The 19,048-nt window shown below is 38.3% G+C and overlaps 1 protein-coding gene across 3 annotated transcripts in view; it reads right to left on the reverse strand.

The window, feature by feature from the left end:
- Positions 1 to 1,167: 1,167 nt before the first annotated feature.
- Positions 1,168 to 19,048, reverse strand: part of SHROOM3 (shroom family member 3) — a 270,820-nt gene continuing 252,939 nt past the window's right edge. For all 3 annotated transcript variants that reach the window (XM_075204161.1, XM_075204152.1, XM_075204171.1), the window contains 6 exons: positions 14,891 to 14,958; positions 10,135 to 11,028; positions 8,862 to 9,356; positions 7,327 to 7,480; positions 3,018 to 3,290; positions 1,168 to 2,485 (listed from right to left, as the gene is read on the reverse strand). In XM_075204161.1, coding sequence (XP_075060262.1) covers positions 2,138 to 2,485; positions 3,018 to 3,290; positions 7,327 to 7,480; positions 8,862 to 9,356; positions 10,135 to 11,028; positions 14,891 to 14,958 — 2,232 coding nt within the window. In that variant the 3' untranslated portion in view covers positions 1,168 to 2,137. The remainder of the gene's footprint in view (positions 2,486 to 3,017; positions 3,291 to 7,326; positions 7,481 to 8,861; positions 9,357 to 10,134; positions 11,029 to 14,890; positions 14,959 to 19,048) is intronic.

Genomic DNA, 19,048 nt, shown 5'->3' on the forward strand with positions numbered 1-19,048 from the left:
TATAATGTATTCTAGTGCCGGGTCCACGCATTGCCGCTTTAAAAGCACCAATCGCACAGTGATCAGTGTAAATGACGGGGTTAGCAGTGTCCGGAATACTCTCTCTACGCAATTGACAACTGACGGATATAATGTATGCCGGAAAGACAGGTCATCTAAATACTGGTATGTAGATATTTATTTACTGTCGTCATCATCCTCATCGCGATTTTTAGGTCGGTGTCCTTGTTGTCATTATAGTAGTCATCATGAAAGTGACAACCACCGGTAAAAGGAATCACCTTGCAGCTTTGGCTGTAGGAATTAACCATCATGCAGTTTAATGTCTGGTTCACTAAGGTTTACTTCTTTAATGGTATTTGTCTGCTTTCTAGTTAACCTTGTTTTTTAATTCTTGATGTCAAACATAATAAAAGAAGTATCTAAAAGAGGATTTGAGTAAATCACTATGAACAACAGCAACCTTTAATAGGTTCACCTTTCTGTTTCTGAATCATGGGAGATAGAGGAGCTATAACTACAGGAGCCATATAGGTGCTGCTTTGGATAAAGCCATATTTAGGGCATAACTAATTTAGATACAGCAAGTTATGTAAAAGAGGACATCTCTTTTACATAACTGTATCTATCTGTTTTACAAATTGTTGGTGCAATAGCAGTAAAATATATGACTTCTCTCAGTGGTTAAACCAGTGGTTCCCAAACTGTGCGCCTAGGCTCCCTGGGGTGCCTTGGAGATCTCTCACAGGGGTGCCTCGGCCAGGGCCAGTGGTAAGCAAGGCAGGGGACTACTTGGTAATTATCTTGGCTTAGGGGTGCCTTGAAAAAATTTTGGAGACCCTAAGGGTGCCTTGAACTGAAAAAGTTTGGAATCCACTGGGTTAAACAAAATCTTTTTTCTGTGGCAAGTATTTCAGCAGAGATAGTCAATTTACCCTTTGTATCTAATCAGATCAATGATATCAATCACATAGCTACTGCTAATCCCTCTGCTTACACAATGTCAAGAAAAAACACTTTTGAATATATATTTTAAGGCAAGTCACACAAAGAAAACTCTAATGTATATTGAATTTAAATACCCATTTTCGTAACATGTCACCCTTTGACATAAAACCTCAATATTTCCAGTGTTCATAGAAAACCACAAGCATTTTGTAAACTGAATTACAGTAAAGTCTTTTTTTTATTTCCCATAGTTGTTTCTTGTTATACTTGACATCAGAGCTCATACATGGTGCTGTTTTTGTGTCTTCACAAAGAAACCAAGAGTACATAAAACAATGTGGACAACACAGAAGTGACATACAGAATGTCTTTGCTGGGCAAAGTGTTTCCTTTAAAAGGACGTTTAAAACAAGCGGAGCAAAAACCCTTTCAGTGCTGGTGAACGGTGTGTATTAGGCACTTCATAATGCAATGGGTTCGGCACACAGTTAAATAAAATGTCTATTTACTCTTCTCCTTGACAAACATTACAGGCATTTGGATTTAATTACCCTCCCTCCCTTCCATATTACAGCCAGATGGTTCGATCCAACCTTGTATTTAGTCTTGTCTTTGTCTTATGGCAACCAAGAAGAAGTGTATGTAAACTTAAAAAAATGCAATAAAATAAGTTTCTTTACTTACTTGGGACTTCAGGTTTAGTTAATTTTCTTTACAACATAAAAAAATGGATTTTCTACAGGAGAATACAGGTTAGCATATATACAAAAATTACATAATTCACTTACAAAAATGATTTTATAAATAGAAATAGTTTGTAGGTGGAATCATTAAGGCCTCGGTCAATTATTGCTGAAGGAGCAGGCTTGCAGTCTCCCAATGTAGAGACAAGAAGTTTGGAATAATGAATTGTCTTCCTGCTCCAGCAATGAGTGGTCTATGAAGTTCCATTATTCCTAGCAGCACCTATCACATGTAAGGTAAGGGTGAGGCAGTGAAACCTGATACACATATTTGGTATGCTCTTCACCATGCTGATGATATCTACACCAGAAACTCCCACACTAGATGTTTTCTTAATCCATAACGGTCATTAATGTAAGATTTTGTGTCAGTACCGCATTTGATTTTTAGGAATATCCCTATCTATCTAATTTAAGAGTTTTGTCTGAATTGTCCAATGGTAACATTAAAGAGAAGTGGTCAGTGATGGAAGTATTTTTACATTCCCTGAAGAAGATGTCATTTCTTCTCTCGAAGGCACTTTTCCACGGACTATGAAATCTCTAGGTAAACTTTCCAACAGGCAATTCAGTTGTTCCTGACCAAGTTTAATCTTGTCATCCAGCTCCCTCTGTTCAATAAGAAGAGCTGATTTCATTTTCACAAAATGCTGGTAGTCCTGAAATTGTTCCCTGTTGAAGTAATTCCCTAAGATGTCTGTCACCAATTTCTCTCGACGATCAAGGTTCTCCTTAAGTTCTCGAGCATCCTCGTGCTGGCTACAAAGTTGCTTTCTCTTTACATTCCAGGTGTTCTGCAATATGTTACAATGGTATCAGGATTACTTCATAAACAGTTGAGAACATTTGGCAAATCAAAGCATTCACGACCTCTGTAATTCCTTAAAAAAAACCCTTAAGATAATCTATATCTTACATTAAAGCTATATTAAAGATTATTTAATATAATACTGAGGAAAGTGATGATTGCATAGCAATGGTTATCGCGATTGGCTCAGAGTGTACTTGGAGAGCATCCCAGGACTTTAAGCACTGCATGGTCAGCTTATACCTGATCAAGCATTAAGTACCTCTTCCACCAAGCAGACCCCACTGCAGCCAAATCCCTCAATAAATCACTATAAATAAGGTGAGGCCGCCAAGGACTAACATCCCCTTTAAAGCAAAACAATAAATGCTGCAAGTTGTTATAATATAAAGGAAGACAATATTGTCTTAGGAGTACTAAAATAATGTAAATAAAATAATTCACAAATGACAAAATCACTAATTTTACTCTAAAGAAACAAAGTGCAAATATAATGAATAATATAGGTTTAAGTATACCCGTTCTTCAGCATTGGCATCTTCACCCAAGGCGCAGAGTACATTTTCCACCTTGGCTAGACGTCCTGAGAGTGACAGCAGAAGATTCACTACCTTGTCCAGGTCTCCAATGAACATCTTATACTTATCAAACTCGTTGGGTTTGCAGAGGTCCTCCACCAGAGTCTCCACCTCTTCTCCTAAACTGTTGTTCAGCTTTATTTCAACTAGAAGACTTTCTTTGGCACCCTTCAAAATCTCAAGTTTCTGAGTAAGGCTGGCGATTAATTCTGCCTGTGGGCATAAGAAGGATACAATATATGTCAAGAAGCCTACAGAAAAGCATTAAATGACTTACAAGATACTCACTATTCTTAGAAATGTACAACTAGACAGGTAAATTATGCTGAAATTCATGCATTAGTACTAACATAATTAGTGCATTTAAAGAAATGCAGTCAAAATACTTCTAATGATACAGAAATTAAACTGAATTGCACTTTTCTTTGTATTTTCACTAGAAAATCACTTTTTTGTTATGTTGGGTAGCTGATGTGGCTGGTTTAGGCAATCAAACCACAACTAAAAGCTCTAAATTGTCAGCAATATAGAGTAATGCCATCAATATATACAAATAATTTAACATGTAGATAGATACATGTAATGCTGCCATGAGAGTAGATAATCAAAACTAGTCATTCTGTTCTAATAGCATGTAGTTGAATTATCTTGTATCACTTATTCTCTTTTTTTAATTTTGGGTCAGTTTTAAGGCAAAACATTGGACAACCTCTCATTACCAACCTGAAATATTCTCATGTGACAATGTACCAAAGAGCAGGTCTAATCAAGAACATATCACACTATTACACTTTCCAAATTGTAATAAAAGTACACTCTCATGGGAACCAGGATGAATAATTTGTTTGTGTAACTCTAAACCATGCTACAACATATTTAAAATAACAAATGAGTGCCACAAATTATAGTTTGTGGATGACATCAGTATAATGTTATAATGTAATGTGCAGAAACAAGACTTGTTTATAGAGCTAATGTAATTTAACTCTTCTGTGTAGTGGAAAGTTTCACAGACATTTTCATTTACATGTTTTTATGTATGGAGAGGTTCAGTAAGTTTAGTCAAATAGCTTAAACAACTCTTGTTAGTTTTAAAGAAGGGCTGGATTGCATAATATTGTTAGCGTTTACTGGAATCATCATACAGGCCCTCAAGCCCAGACTACTGCCATGGTTGATTGTTCCCATCAACAACCAACGCATTATGTGGATGTGATGGATTCCATAGAGTAATCATATAGATATTCTAACTGTACATGCACAAAGGGCTTCACTCAGATACTTGACATGCCCATTGGCAGTAACACAGCTGGCCATGCCATCTTTTGCTATGTACATCATGCATTATGATCCATTCACACAATGAAAGGCAATGCTTCATTAACTGTGAGACCTGGATCCATGCCACATGGGAAATATGACGTCAGTCAATCTCTGCCCTCTGATTGTCACAGAGTCCTTTTTGGGCTACCATTGTCTGCCACATCCAGCCAATGACAAGTTAGTGCATATCTAACCTACAAGGGCTTGTTTTGTTTTTGTTAATCAGTTTTGCTGTGATTCCAAAAAGTCAACAGACATAAAGCTATTGTGCACTCACAACACAAATGGGCTTTGATTGCTCAAATGAGACCTCTGCTATCTGCCTCATAATGACTATGTTAATGTCCCTTCATGTGCAGTATTAGGAATCATGCCAATGTAATTACCAGCTTGGGACTAATCACTTAGATCACTTTCTCTATTTCCCAGGCACATGTGGGCCCTACGCCTTTTTGAGGGTGTTCCTCCTGGCTGGTGACATCTCGCTTCTAGAGCACAGTTTGTTCATGTTTACATCCCAGGCAGCAAATACAAAGTACCATCTGTTAATATCTTCCACAGTTACAGTTTTTATAAGAATCTGCTGACATTTAATTATGTCATTTTAAAATGTACCAAAAAGTGAAAATAATGGCACAAAAAGTGGATCCAGGGACTGAAAATAGGGAACTCATAACGCAATTGAGATAAAAAAAAACATGCGCGGTAAATGCCATGTGACATTTATCCAAGCTTGTCATAGTTTTTTCTGATCTCGTTTTTTACTTTTTATGACAGGGAAAAATATGACTTTTTTCAATAACTGTCAGTAAATTTACTGATGGCTGGCAATCATAGCTATCCAATAAGCTCTGTGTTGAAAACCAATTGATCGCGATGGCAATATTTTTTAAAAACATTGTCAAGTTATGGTAATTTTATTTTTAGTCAAGTCTGGACACACACTATATGGACAAAAGTATTCGGACACTTGACCATTACAACAACAGGGACTGTAATGACATTGTAGTCAAATACATACACTTTAATATGGAGCTGGTTCCCTTTTTGCAGCAATAACAGCTTCCACTCTTCTTGGAAGTCTTTCCACAAGATGTTGGAGTGTTTCAGTGAGAATTTGTGCCCATCCATTCTGTAGAGCATTTATGAGGTCAGGCACTGATGTTGGATGAGAAGGCCTGGCTCGCAATCTCTGTTCCTGTTCATCCCAAATGAATTTGATGGGGTTGAGGTCAGGGCTCTGTGCGGGCCAGTCAAGTTCTTAAACACTGAACTTCACAAAACCATGTCTTTGTAGTCCATGCTTTGTACACTGGGGAATAGTGTAATAGAAAATGGCCTTCCCCAAACTGTTGCCACAAAGTTGGAAGCATAGCATTGTACAAAAGCATTAAGATTGCCCTATACTGAAGATAAGGGGCCTAGACCAAATGCTTAAAAACATTCCCATACCATTATCTCTCCTGCATCAAACTTCACAGTTGACATAATGCAGTCAGGCAGGTAACATTCTCCTGGCATCCGCCAAACCTAGACTCGCCCGTCTGACTACCAAACAGAGAAGCGTGATTTTTTCGCTCCACAGAACACGTTTCTGCTGTTCCACAGTCCAGTATGTTGGCAGGTTCTTTATATTTTCTATTGTGTTGTTTATAGGTTTAAGCTTTTTTCTTTTTTTGAAAAGTTCTTATAGGCTATTTGCTTTACACCACTCCATCCAACGCTTGGCATAGGTCTTGGTGACTTGAGGCTTGTATGCAGCTGTCTGGCCATGGAAATCCATTCAAATAAACTTCCGCTGCACAGTTTTTGTGCTTACATTAATGCCAGTGGAAGTTCGGAACTCTTTAGTTATGGAATCAGCAGAGTGTTGGTGACTTTTACGCACCATACACCTTAGCAGTCATTGACCCGGCTCTATGATTTTACGTGGTCTTCCGGTTCATGGCTGAGTTGCAGCTGTTCCTAAACATTTCCGCTTTCTAATAATATCACATATATATAGTTGACCGTGGAATATCCAGCAGGGAAGAAATTTCACGAACCATCTTATTGCAAAGGTGGCATCCTATCCCAGTACCAAGCTTGAAGTCACTGAGCTCTTCAGAATGACCCATTTTGTATCACAAATATTTGCAAATGGATACTGCATGGCTAGGTGCTTGATTTTTATACACCAGTGTGGCAATGGTTGAAACAACTCAATTCAATAATTAACAGGTGTGGCCAAATACTTTTGTCCATATAGTATATATCTTAGGAATCAAATCATTTAAACAGCTATAGTGGGTGCCTAAAGTACCATTATGGTGTATTTCTCAGAAATATGGAGCAGATGCAACCTTCCCTGGCTACTAATATGGTATAACTGGATCCTCTTAAACTGCAGCCACACCCCACCTCTGCTCCATAGCTGAAATCAGACCTATGATACAAACAAGATTTAAATCTACACTCAACAGTACAATACACTAATTATGTGGTATGCAGCTTTATCAAGTTTCCATGAACTGAATCCTATTTCACAAAACCACATGCCCCAATAATAGCTACACTGGGTACTATAGCTATATTTACACACTGGATATCTTACTAGTTGAATTTGTAAATATTTTATACAGAGATATACTATATTGGTCTCAAAATATGAACCAAATCACAGATATAGACTGGATTTGTGGGACATATGTATCAAATACTTTTGAAGATATTTATTACAATGTAAAAATTGTAAGTTGCATTTAGCAGAGTATGGGGTCTATTTAACAAGTGGTAAAGAGCCAAAATGCCCTGGCAAATGTTGTCAAAAAACTCTTTCAACACTTTTTATTATCTCTCAAAGTGTTAACACTGGAAAAATCACTGCACAAATGTGCTTCAAAGCCAAAAAATAAAAAGTATGTTTCCCACTTGAAGCACACGTTACCTTCTTTTCATTTACGTCAGTTTGCCCCTCTTCTCGTTCCCCGTCTGCATGCATGTCTGCAATCTTCCGCAGAAGCTCTGCCTCGGGGGCCGACATTGAGTAATAGACAGAAGAGCTCACTGCATTTTCTGCCGTGTTTTTCTTATCCTCTTTCCTGCACAGCAATCAAATAAGTTTCTTAATGTGTGCATGTGAAGTATAATCACCTAATGTAATCACACATGACATAAATATGATGTATTTTTTTTTTCTAATAAATTAACAATAGGCATTATTTCAGTTCCACCAACACGTAAACTATTCACTTAAGTTGATTTTAAACAGAGAAAATGTTTAGTATAAAGCTGTTACTCCATCCAACTACCACTTGGTGGCACCATCTTCACAATTTCATACATTCGTGTCTGCATCTTTTGCCTAAATCTATCCTTCTAGCAACACAAACAGTTATAGTTATGTTTTCATGCGATTTATTGAAAACATTTTCAAAATCATCCCAGTTCGAGAAAGTGAAAGTGAAATCCCATGTTTACAATAGTTTTTGGTGGACATTGCATTAACAGGTATACATCACTTTCCTTAACTTTTTTAAACAGAAAGATAAGTTATAGCTAGCCTTTGATATTCCCCTTCTTTATCAAATCCATTACAATCCATAATATACAACTTCCTGAAGTAACAGAATGATATGAAAACATTATTACTGTTAGTGACACTTTTGCCAGAGTTCTAAAAGTTAGATGTATTAGACGCTGTTAAATAATGTCAAGGTTTGTGTAACCTCAACATACCTACTAAGTAACAGTAATATAATACAGTGTGCATTGTATATAACTTAGATGTCAGTTAACAAAATTCAGCATCCAGGAATTAAATAAAACATTGTAACTAGACATTCCTCATGCTGAATTTTACAAACTGAAAATATTCAGGGTCCATACATTAGATGGCTAATCAAGATTAGCAGATTATGTTTAAATATTTGCTTTCTTATACATTTGAAAATGCTATGCCACCTAAAGATGCTTATATATTCATCAACATCTTACTGCTCTAATTAATAAGTCTCTGGAGGGTCATACAATGATAACAATTAGATGGAACAGGGTGTATCAGTGCCATCTGCAATATAAGGTTACTATTTTTTATATATAATTATACCAACCCATTTCACAATTATCTGTAGATTGCTACAGGCCTTATAATTTCTATTAAAGATAGCAATATAACTATTCAGAAGAAGAATAACACTGAAATTTTATATTGCCAACATAATGTAAACAATCCCAAAAGAATAGCAAACAGCAGATGAAGTCACATTATATGTTTATAGAACACATTTCCCCAATGATATCTATATTCAACGTAAAGTAGTTCTTATCCAGTTAAAATGTACCAACAACAACAAAGTCACTTGTGAAGATGTAACATTACTACAACTAGCACGATATACATTTTAGAAATTAATTCTCGTAATTATTTATACAGAACAGTCAATACAGTAAATATGCGACCTTCCTATTAAAAAAACGTACTTTCCACTTTCTGCCGACATCATTTTATCTGATGGCATCTTTTCTCTCATCCACCTTCTATTATTTTCTCTTAGTGCATTGGTACTTTTCACAAACAGGCCAACCATTAAATCCATTGTGGTCTTCATCTTAAGCTCTGGATCTAAAATATCAGCTAGAGATTTGTCCTTGTTTACAATCTCCTTGGCCAGCTCCTGTGACTTTACATCTTCAGGAGACATCATATTTATCATATTTGTGCTTAATGTGCCTTCATAGGTGGGGATTTTGTTGTCAGAGAGTTCAAGTGAAATGGTGGCGATGGCATTGTCCTGAGTTGGAGGGTATTTTAGAGAACTTTGATCTGCCCCAACTGAGCTTGCAGTGAGCTGATGCGTTTGCAATTCCGATGAAACATCAATCAGAGGACGTTCAAAGCCTGTTACAGGTGTACTGGAAGTGGGCAGGATCAAACTGCTCTTTTCCATGGTTAAATCGTCTAAAATAACGGGATACCTGTAAAGGGAATTATAGAAATTGAAAACAGGACTAAAATATAAGATGGAGACAATGTTCTAAAAATTATCTTGTACTAAGAAATGAAGAAAGTTTACAATTAAACACCTATTATGATTTGTAATAAAGAACAATGCATCCATTAAGGAACTGTTAGATGGTAAAAAGGAAGTAAACACACAAAAAGTAACATAATGGCAGTAAATGCTATGTAAACTTAACTTGTTGACTTATTCATGTTTAAAACGGGTCCTTAATCAGCAGTAACCCTCCTGCTTTAAAGATAAGCCCTGGAACTGTTTGCCAATAGCATCATCCCTATTTGTTTTAGCAATGACCAGGTGGACATTTTTCTTCTGCTTAGCAGTAGAATGTAACCAATTGGAACTGGAATATATCACTTCATCACAAGACCAGAAAACACGCAATGCTTTCAGCAATAACTAATATAGTATATACCATTTGCTTAGATGGAACTACACAGATCACACAGGTCAGTTATCATGAATTAAGGGAGAGTGACCTGCAGCAAAATAATATTTTATTTTCCTTTTTTCACAATAACAATATTGAGAGAGAAATTATGCTGTCTCAGCTTTATCTTCAAGAAAGTCCTAAAATAGTTGAGCGTATAGTAAATTATTAAAAGTAAACCTATTTCAGCCTCAGGCTATGTAATGAAAAGTTGATCTGAAAATGACGTGTTTTAATGAAGACATATTAATCTTTTATTGCTGAACATTTAAATATAACAGCAAGTCTTGTAGCCAACACTTACCTTTCATTCAAGTCTTCTTTGTCCTGTTGACATAAATCTACTTTGTTTTCATACTTCCTGTGTCGATCAACAGAAGCAGGTTGTGTTTTCTCTTGGCTTTCCTTGAAAAGAGCATCTTCCAAGGTTGGTGGCGGGAATGGGGGTGGAGATGGGGGAACAAATGGTGATTTGACCAATATCTCCAAGTCTTGCTCTTTGACAAACACTTCATCATCCTCCTCATCATGCCCAACCACAGGAGAGGTGGGCTGGAGACAAGACTCAGAAATACGGAGAGATATCTTTCCATTGTGGGAAGGAGTCTCCGGCTCTGATGAACTGCTGCTCCACATTGCATTGTTGTTTGATCCAGCAGAAGGTATCTGCTTGGACTTCTGATAATGGGTGTTCTGTGAAAAGTTTCCTTCTTTTTCTGAATTTATGAACTTAATTTTTGGTGGTGGTGGCCTCTGTGGTGGAGTAGACTTTGTTTTTACTTTGCCATTGTTGTAATCCAGTAGATTATTGTCCTGCAAATTTAAATCCATATCACTTATAACATTAACCTCATCTGGAAAAATACCTGGATTTCTATTCTTGTCAGTGTATAAATATTCTTCAGCAGTAATAAAGTCTACTGTATTGTGGCTGTAAAATTTTTTTGATGGACTTCGGTTATTGGGGGAAGATAAATTGGCCGGTCTTGTATTGTGCAGAGCAGCGCGCGATCCAGTGGCTGTAAGACTTTGGGCTCTAGTGTGTCTCTGAATACCTCTTTCCATAATGCTCTGACCGACAATACTGTTAGATGGATGAACCTGATTCTCTCCTTCAGTATGGCGACCAGTGTAAGGTTGAAATGCTGACTCATATGTAGCCTTCTCTGAGTGATCTTCAGTTTTGCTTTTTGAGGAACTAAAAAAGAAAGGTATTGAAATAAATTTTTGTATGTATCGTAATAAAGGCTTAAGATGAATGTCAGTATTAAGTAAGTAACCTTGCACTTACAGTAACAATTTAGCTGGTTAATTCATTTGAATGGTCCTACATGAACAGCCATTGCGCTGTGTGTAGGCTTATCATACAAAATTAAAATTGGATACATATAACTGTATGTGAATTATTACAAAGTATGGAGGAAAACTGAATTGAGATGATCTCCATTGCAGATTGTGCAACGTCACAGTTTGACTCGAAAATGAAGACAACAACCTACTGACCCCCAAACCAACATTGTTTTTTGAAAAATCCCCACTAAGCACTGCTTCCCAATATAATAAGGCTAGAATTATATGTGGAATTTGACATGATGTGAATGACGCATTCCCTGTGCAGCGCTGCATACTATGGTGGCACTATAAAATCTCCTACAGCTCTCACGGTAGAGCTGCCAAATCTTACATAGTTATTTAGTATCGAAAAAGTAGTTTATTAGCCCACATAGCGACAATGCAACAGAACGACAAAAATTGAAAACTTAATTTCTGGTTGTAAACCATTGTGACTGATGCAAGGAGACCTCGCCACAGCAGGATATAACAACAACAACACCACGACAAAGCAACAAATCTTATTTTCTAAATAGCATTTTTGGTCTCATTACCAAATAATTTGCTAATATATAAAAACTGGTACACATTGCAAATCGGACATGAGCAACGCAGTGTGGCCCTGCTAGTAATAAATAAATCTCATGCATAATACTGGTATTTTCCTATAGAATATATGCTTGTGAACAGCACCCTCTTACATCTTTGGGTCATTGTTAATATCCACTTTTGTTTTATTACCGTTTGCTCATAATTGTTGCAGAGTATGCTGATGCTATATAAATAAGTGTTAATAATAATAGTAACACAGCCATTTTTACTACACGAATACAGATCAATGTTTCATTATTTTATTTAATGTTAATTTATAACTAGCACAGTGCCAACTGCCCAAAGCCAGGAACTAACGCAGTGTCTGTATCCATGAACATGTTTCACCAATAACAGGTCCAATTCTATTCCTGCTGTCTTATGTATCAAGTGTACCCCACACCTCTCAGCTTGTAAGCTTCAGTATAATGTTATTGTTTGTATCATGAGCCCTTAATGCGCTGTGTAATATATTGGTGCTTTCTAATTAAAAGATAATAATAATAAATACTTTAGGTACTGGTAAATAAAACATTTGTATACATCAACATGCCAAGATTGAATTAAATTTGTGCATGAGAATAGTCAGGCAGTTGTTTGTACAACTGGATTTACATTACTGACGATCTTAATCACATATATACGTGAGTACAGGTAAATCTGATCATGAATGTGGTAATTTCTATGTTCAAATAAAGATATTGTGAAGTCTTCCTTTTATATATGCCTTTAACAAGGTTATCCCTACCTTAGCACAAATTTGATATATATGTCAATCACTCTAGGGGGGTTTCCTAGTCTCTGGAAACCCCTGCCCTGCCTGGTGTGCCTTATGTTTTTATTAACTCTCTTTTTCCCCAGCCTCCCGCTCGGGGGGGGGGGGGGGGGTGTGCAATGAATGGTGGAGGGGGGGTGCCGAGAGCGGGGGAGGGGGGGGGAAAGAAAGTTAATAAAAACACCATTGGTGGTCAGTGGCAGCAACAGGCAGCCAATCATGAGGCTGCCTGTTGCTGATTGGCCTCAGACAGGAAGAGCTCATTTCACTTCCTGTCTGAGCAGCACGGAGTGATGCAGCAGAGAGCAAGGTAAGTGTGTGTGTGTGTGTGTGCAGGTGTGTTTGTTGACAAGGAGGCTTGTGTCAGTCTAATGTGTGTGAGGGCAGCAGGGGGCTTGTTTCAGTCTAATGTGTGTGAGGGCAGTAGGGGACTTGTATCAGTCTAATGTGTGTGGGGCAGTAGGGGGCTTGTATCAGTCTAATGTGTGTGAGGGCAGCAGGGGATTGTGGCAGTATAATGTGTGTGAGGGTAGCAGGGGGCTTGTGGGAGTCTAATGTGTGTGAGGGCAGCAGGGGGATTGTGGCAGTATAATGTGTGTGAGGGTAGCAGGGGGCTTGTATCAGTCTAATGTGTGTGAGGGCAGCAGGGGGCTTGTGGGAGTATAATGTGTGTGAGGGCAGCAGGGGCTTGTGGCAGTATAATGTGTGTGAGGGCACAGGGGGCTTGTGACAATGTAGTGTGTGTGAGGGCACAAGGGGCTTGTGGCAATGTAATGTGCAAGGCAGGTAGTGGCTAATTAATGGGTGTTATTTTGATGGTGGGGCAATTTAATTTAATAGTGGGGTTGGTGCAGAATTATCTATGTAGGGTGGGATAATTAATTTAATGTTGGGGTGGTTTGGGCGCTATTATTAATTAAATGTGTGCCAGAGTTTTGGAAAAAGGATTGCTATTTCTTAAAAGTGAATGCAAGTTATTTAATGTATGGTAGGAAATAGGTTTATTTAATATATGTGATTACTATTAATGTAATGTTCGGGTTGTTTGGGGGAAATGGGTCTTTTTATTAAAGGTGGATAAAATTATTTTACAGTCGGGCTGCTTACAGGAAAGGGGCACTAATAATAAAACATGAATTGTTTTGATTTAATGTCGGACTGCATAGAGGCAGGGAGGCCTACTGTGTTCACTCATTGCTGATATTTCTATATGTCATGTACCATGTACCTATTCTATTTCCAAACAGGGAACCAACATTCCAGTATCCAGACAAGCATAACTGAGCTTAGAACCCAAGAGGCAGCAACAGGTATTGAAAGCGGGAAGAACAGGTAGGAGAGAGCAGGACATTCTGCCAACTGTCCTAATTCTGGTGGGGCAGTCCTGAGTTTGGGGACTGACCCACTCAGTCAGGACTGTCACTCCCACTAGTGGTGTGCTGTGGAAACCCCCCTCCTCAAATCCTGCGTTTGCCCCTGTGCAGCACTACTATATAGTTGCTCCTGTGACTATGGGACAGAGCACACAAGCTCACACATACATTGAGCACAATCAAATTTTGCTTGCACCTCCAATGTGCACAATTATTGCCATTTGGAAGTTGGTACTCTAAAACATCTTGCATTGAATGGAGCACTAAGATGGCCAACATTCCAATTTATTGCACCCCAATTAATATTTCTGCCAGTAGAAGGCCATTGGCCTTTTAATTTAGGTGACAATTTATCATTTTCTTTTGTTAAAAACATTAGTTTATGTCTGTATATCTACAGAAATTGTTCAATTTTTTTCCATGAAAAGTACCGGATATTACCACCTCCGAGGTGGTGTCATTTTCTGGTCACCTCGTTGGAGTGGACGAGGAGCATAACACAGTGGTTAGTGAGCCTGAATCTAATGAGGTGGTGGATGGAGCAAAGCATGTTGATTAGCCGTTTGGGCCCAGAGACAGGCCACATAGGGACAGTGAAGCGTTCAAATCAGAAATTGGAACACAAGACCCAACATCCACTGTTGACTAAAATATGATTAATAGGAAACCACAGGAAGGAAATCTAGAGGTAAATCTATCAAGCTGAGAGTTTTCTGGCGGGTTTGAAAAGTGGAGATGTTGCCTATAGCAACCAATCAGATTCTAGCTGTCTTTTGTAGAATGAACTAAATAAATGACAGCTAGAATCTGATTGGCTTTTCAAACCCGCCGGAAAACTCTCAGCTTGATACATTCACCCCCTAGAACCATTAGTAATTGAAGTCTTTAAATAACATAAGAAAGTAACAAACTACAGAACAAAGAATTTTATATTTAAATATATAACAGTTAAAAAACAATAGTAAATGTTTTTCTTTTTGTCAGCTCACCGAAATCCTTTATTGGCTGAAGTAAAGGAAACATTCTTGTCAACAGCCTCCTGTTTCACCATAAAATCCTGAAATAAAAAGAAACAGGGTTATTAGTTAATCTTATATTATTTAATTGTTTAGTGTCAACTCCAATGCATTTCAATGTCCAAATACAATGGCTTTATCCAGACTGCTTACATCTGTTGCATTCTATCCACTTTTTAATCAACATATAAGTAAAAAATTAATCATTAATCTTGCAGTAAAAACAAGCTCCAATGAAATGGAATAAAGTACAGGTGTACACCCTTTGATCCCCACACACAGGGTGCCAAAGTGCACATATCTGGTTGTTCAGGCAGAACAGCCAGACCACAAGGAGCCGTATTTATTCGGTAAGACTGTGACCACACAAGCTGATGCAGTCATTGCCTAGACAGGTTTTCTGTTCTGCTTAATTAAGTAAAGTTATATATTGATTGTGCACATCTGATCATTTTAACACCAGGAATTTACAATTTAATCAGAAACAACCAAATTGGGCAACAAAACAAGCAGGTGTGTGATCTGCATCAGTATTGGATTAAAATGATGTTGGCCATGCACATAAAAATCATATCAGACTGGAAAATTGGATTGTGATTGAACTTGTGAGCAATTTGGACACACGTGTGTAAAACCAAATAACACAAATCTAATTATAATTACCCAGTATGACTGGCATGCAATGTTAAACTACTAAATATACTATTTAAGGTTTGGCCTATATACTGAAACCTGTCCCGATGGTGTTAGATGAAACAGATTTTACATCTTTCTGGGTCAAATCCAATATGATCAGATATTGATTATGTAAGATGGAACTATATTAGATAATGACAAACCAAACAGCGTAAGGCAACTTAACAACCAAAATCTTTGCAATCGAAGTGTCCAGACCAAAAAAGACTCTGAAAGCTTTGTATGAACAATACTACAATTGAAAAATAACTACATATAAAGATGTTAATCCTTTTGTAGATGCACCCACATATTCACCTGTTCATACCGAAATATGCTAATAAAATATTTAAATAATTTAAACATTTATGTTACACATAAGAATTGAACACTTTCAGGCTGTATATTCACTCCTAAAACTTTTCCTAAATACACTGCTTAGTAGAAATGTCATCATCATTGTCACGTTTATTTATAAGGCGCAGAGCAGTAACTAAGCAGGTGCAGGCGGTGCCGTCGCCCAGCGCGTAAGCCCAAGGGGGCGCAGCAGCCGCCCGCTACCTGTCTCTGTACATTCAGCCTTTTCCTTCCGCGGAAGGAAAAGGATAAAGAATTATTGGGTGTCTTTAGTACAAAAAAAGATGTCTCTGACCTGGGGTGACCCTGAAATTCCATCCAGAATAGGGCGAGGGGGGCACTACAGTTGAAAAGGACAAGTCCTTTAAATGACCGAGCTGCACATTACTGACCTTTGAATATATTAACTTTATCGACTACAATGCTGAATTTAACATTAAACACATGGCAGCTTTCATACCAAGGTAAAAGTTATTAGGGCAGCTGGATAAGTAGGATATTGGTAGGCATGTTATAGACATGACTATGCTCAACCAAATTCATGCATAGAATTGCATATAAATAGATACAGATGAGCAACTTTTCCGGTATACAGTTTGTGCAATTATTTGCTAATTTAGACCTAGATCAATTTCCAGCTATTTTATTTAATTTAGTTTTCTTTCCGTACAGTATTGGTTGCACAACAACGGCATTTTAAAATACAGTTTCCACTTAGCAAATAATTGCCGGAAGACAGGCAAGAAAAGTTAGGTGAATCTATCAAATGAGGTTTATGTAGAGAAATAAATTATTTTTTTTTGAACATACATGCCATAGGAAGACACACGGGGGCCAATTCCCTTCCCCGTTTTGTGCGTGACAATGCTTCTTATGTGCCAACGCTCTACAATTTTAGCTGTACACTATTCAAATTCTGAACTTGTTGTGCTGTCGTGGCCAAAAAAAAGGCTTTATTTCCAATTGCATGGGAAAAATCTTTAAAAACTGTGACTATCCAGGAATTAGGACAACCATGTAGTATATGTGTATAAATCACCATTCAGCATTTATTCTCTATTTCTCTCTCTCCTCCCTGCAGCAAGTGGATTATATTCTGTAAAGTACACAGAAAATCTGGTTACTTGTCACAAACTAGAGTGCCATTTATAAATATTAGCCGATGTGTATTAATGGCAGGGTAATTCCTTCTGGTTTCAAGAGTTGATGGAGACTTTAGAAAATATATTGTCTTTCCCATACTGTTCTATCCTTTTACTTTTGCTTGTTTGCGCACTCTTACTGTTTTATCTGATTTTATTATATATGAGGTGCTGCATTACATTTATCCAGTGTGAGAGCACCTGTGTCTTTGCTGTTTTATCTTAATGATCCATCTGGGTTTAGTGATCACGTTTTCTGTGCTTAAGCTGTGCTCACCATTGGGTGATGCACCATATGCAGATGTTAAGCCCTCTGTGAGTATGTACTGTAACAGGAGTCCTGCCATGGTCCTGCAGGACCTTAGAAAAAGGCCCCTTTTGTTTATTACAAGGGTCCCTCATACAGCCAGCGATGTCTCTGATGTATAGACCTACAGTGCCGTAACTACACATTTTAGTGCCCTGGCCGAGAACCGGTTGTTAATTTACTTGAATCCCTCCACTGTATGTATGTATGTATGTAATATATATATATATATATATATATATATATATATATATATATATATATATATATATATATATATATATATATATATATATATATATATATATGAAAACAGGGATACTCTGCACTCTCCAAACACATAATTAATGCTATATCAAGTACTGTTCTATATTAAAAACTGGGAATTTTACTTCCACATATTGCAATATATGTTTAAGCTGACCAATTTACGCCAAAGTCTTCCCATTCTGGTCAGTCCTAACATGATCAAATGCTATGCTATTTTATCTGGGCTTAAGGCTTACCTGCACACAACTTTTAAAGGCAAGTCTTTCCCTAGCACTAGCAGCCATGGGAGACCTGGGACTCACCTGACACAAGTTGGAATTAATTAATGTAAAGAATGGGGTGCAAGAGTCATGGGACTTACATTGTATAAACAAAAACAGACATAGGTCCTCTGCACTCACCATGTACAGACTGGGGTGCAAGAGGGGGTTGCCCACATTCTATAGACAAGAAAACAGGGATACTCTGCACTCTCCAAACACATAATTAATGCTATATCAAGTACTGTTCTATATTAAAAACAGGGAATGTTAGTTCCACATATTGCAATATACCGTATTTCCCCAAGTATAAGATGCACTCATGTATAAGACGCACCTTAATTTTGGGGCCCAAAATGAAAAAAAAGCTTCCTGAGACGACTGGGGTCTCCCACTGCCGGCTGGACGTCCCGCGCCATCTGATGCTCTGAGCATGCTGCCCTCCTGGCGGTTTTCAGATTCCCGGGTGCCCCCGCCTTCTGAGAGTCCCCCCTGGCCCTGGTGGCTCCTAGCTGAGTGCCTTACCTCTCGGAGCGCCTATCACGGCAATTGTGGCCTGTTTCCGGTGGAGACCAGGGGCTGGAGTTGGAACAGCCGGCGGACCCACTACTTCCGGTTACGCGGCAGGACTTCCGGTTCACCCGGATCGATCGGAGTCAGCACCTCATCACTGGAGCCTCTAGTGCAAGTTACCCCCACTGCTCCTCTTAATCGCTGGGTTAAAGCTCGCATTGGGATGGCTCCTGCCAGCGGGGACACGCTGTTCCATACAGCCAGCGGGGACACGCTGTTCCATACAGCCAGCGGGGACACGCTGTTCCATACAGCCACCGGGGACACGCTGTTCCATACAGCCAGCGGGGACTCCCCTCTCCTCTCTCACATCCAGGTGCCGAGTTCTTCATTGAGGTAAGTAAGACTTGCAGTGTATAAGACGCACCTTTTTTTTAGACCCAAAATTTGGGGGAAAAAGGTGCGTCTTATACATGGGGAAATACGGTATGTTTAAGCTGACCAACTTACGCCAAAGTCTTCCCATTCTGGTCAGTCCTAACATGATCAAATGCTATGCTATTTTATCTGGGCTTAAGGCTTACCTGCACACAACTTTTAAAGGCAA

This window comes from Mixophyes fleayi, chromosome 1 (genome assembly GCF_038048845.1).
Source record: "Mixophyes fleayi isolate aMixFle1 chromosome 1, aMixFle1.hap1, whole genome shotgun sequence".
In the NCBI taxonomy this organism is placed as follows: domain Eukaryota; kingdom Metazoa; phylum Chordata; class Amphibia; order Anura; family Limnodynastidae; genus Mixophyes; species Mixophyes fleayi.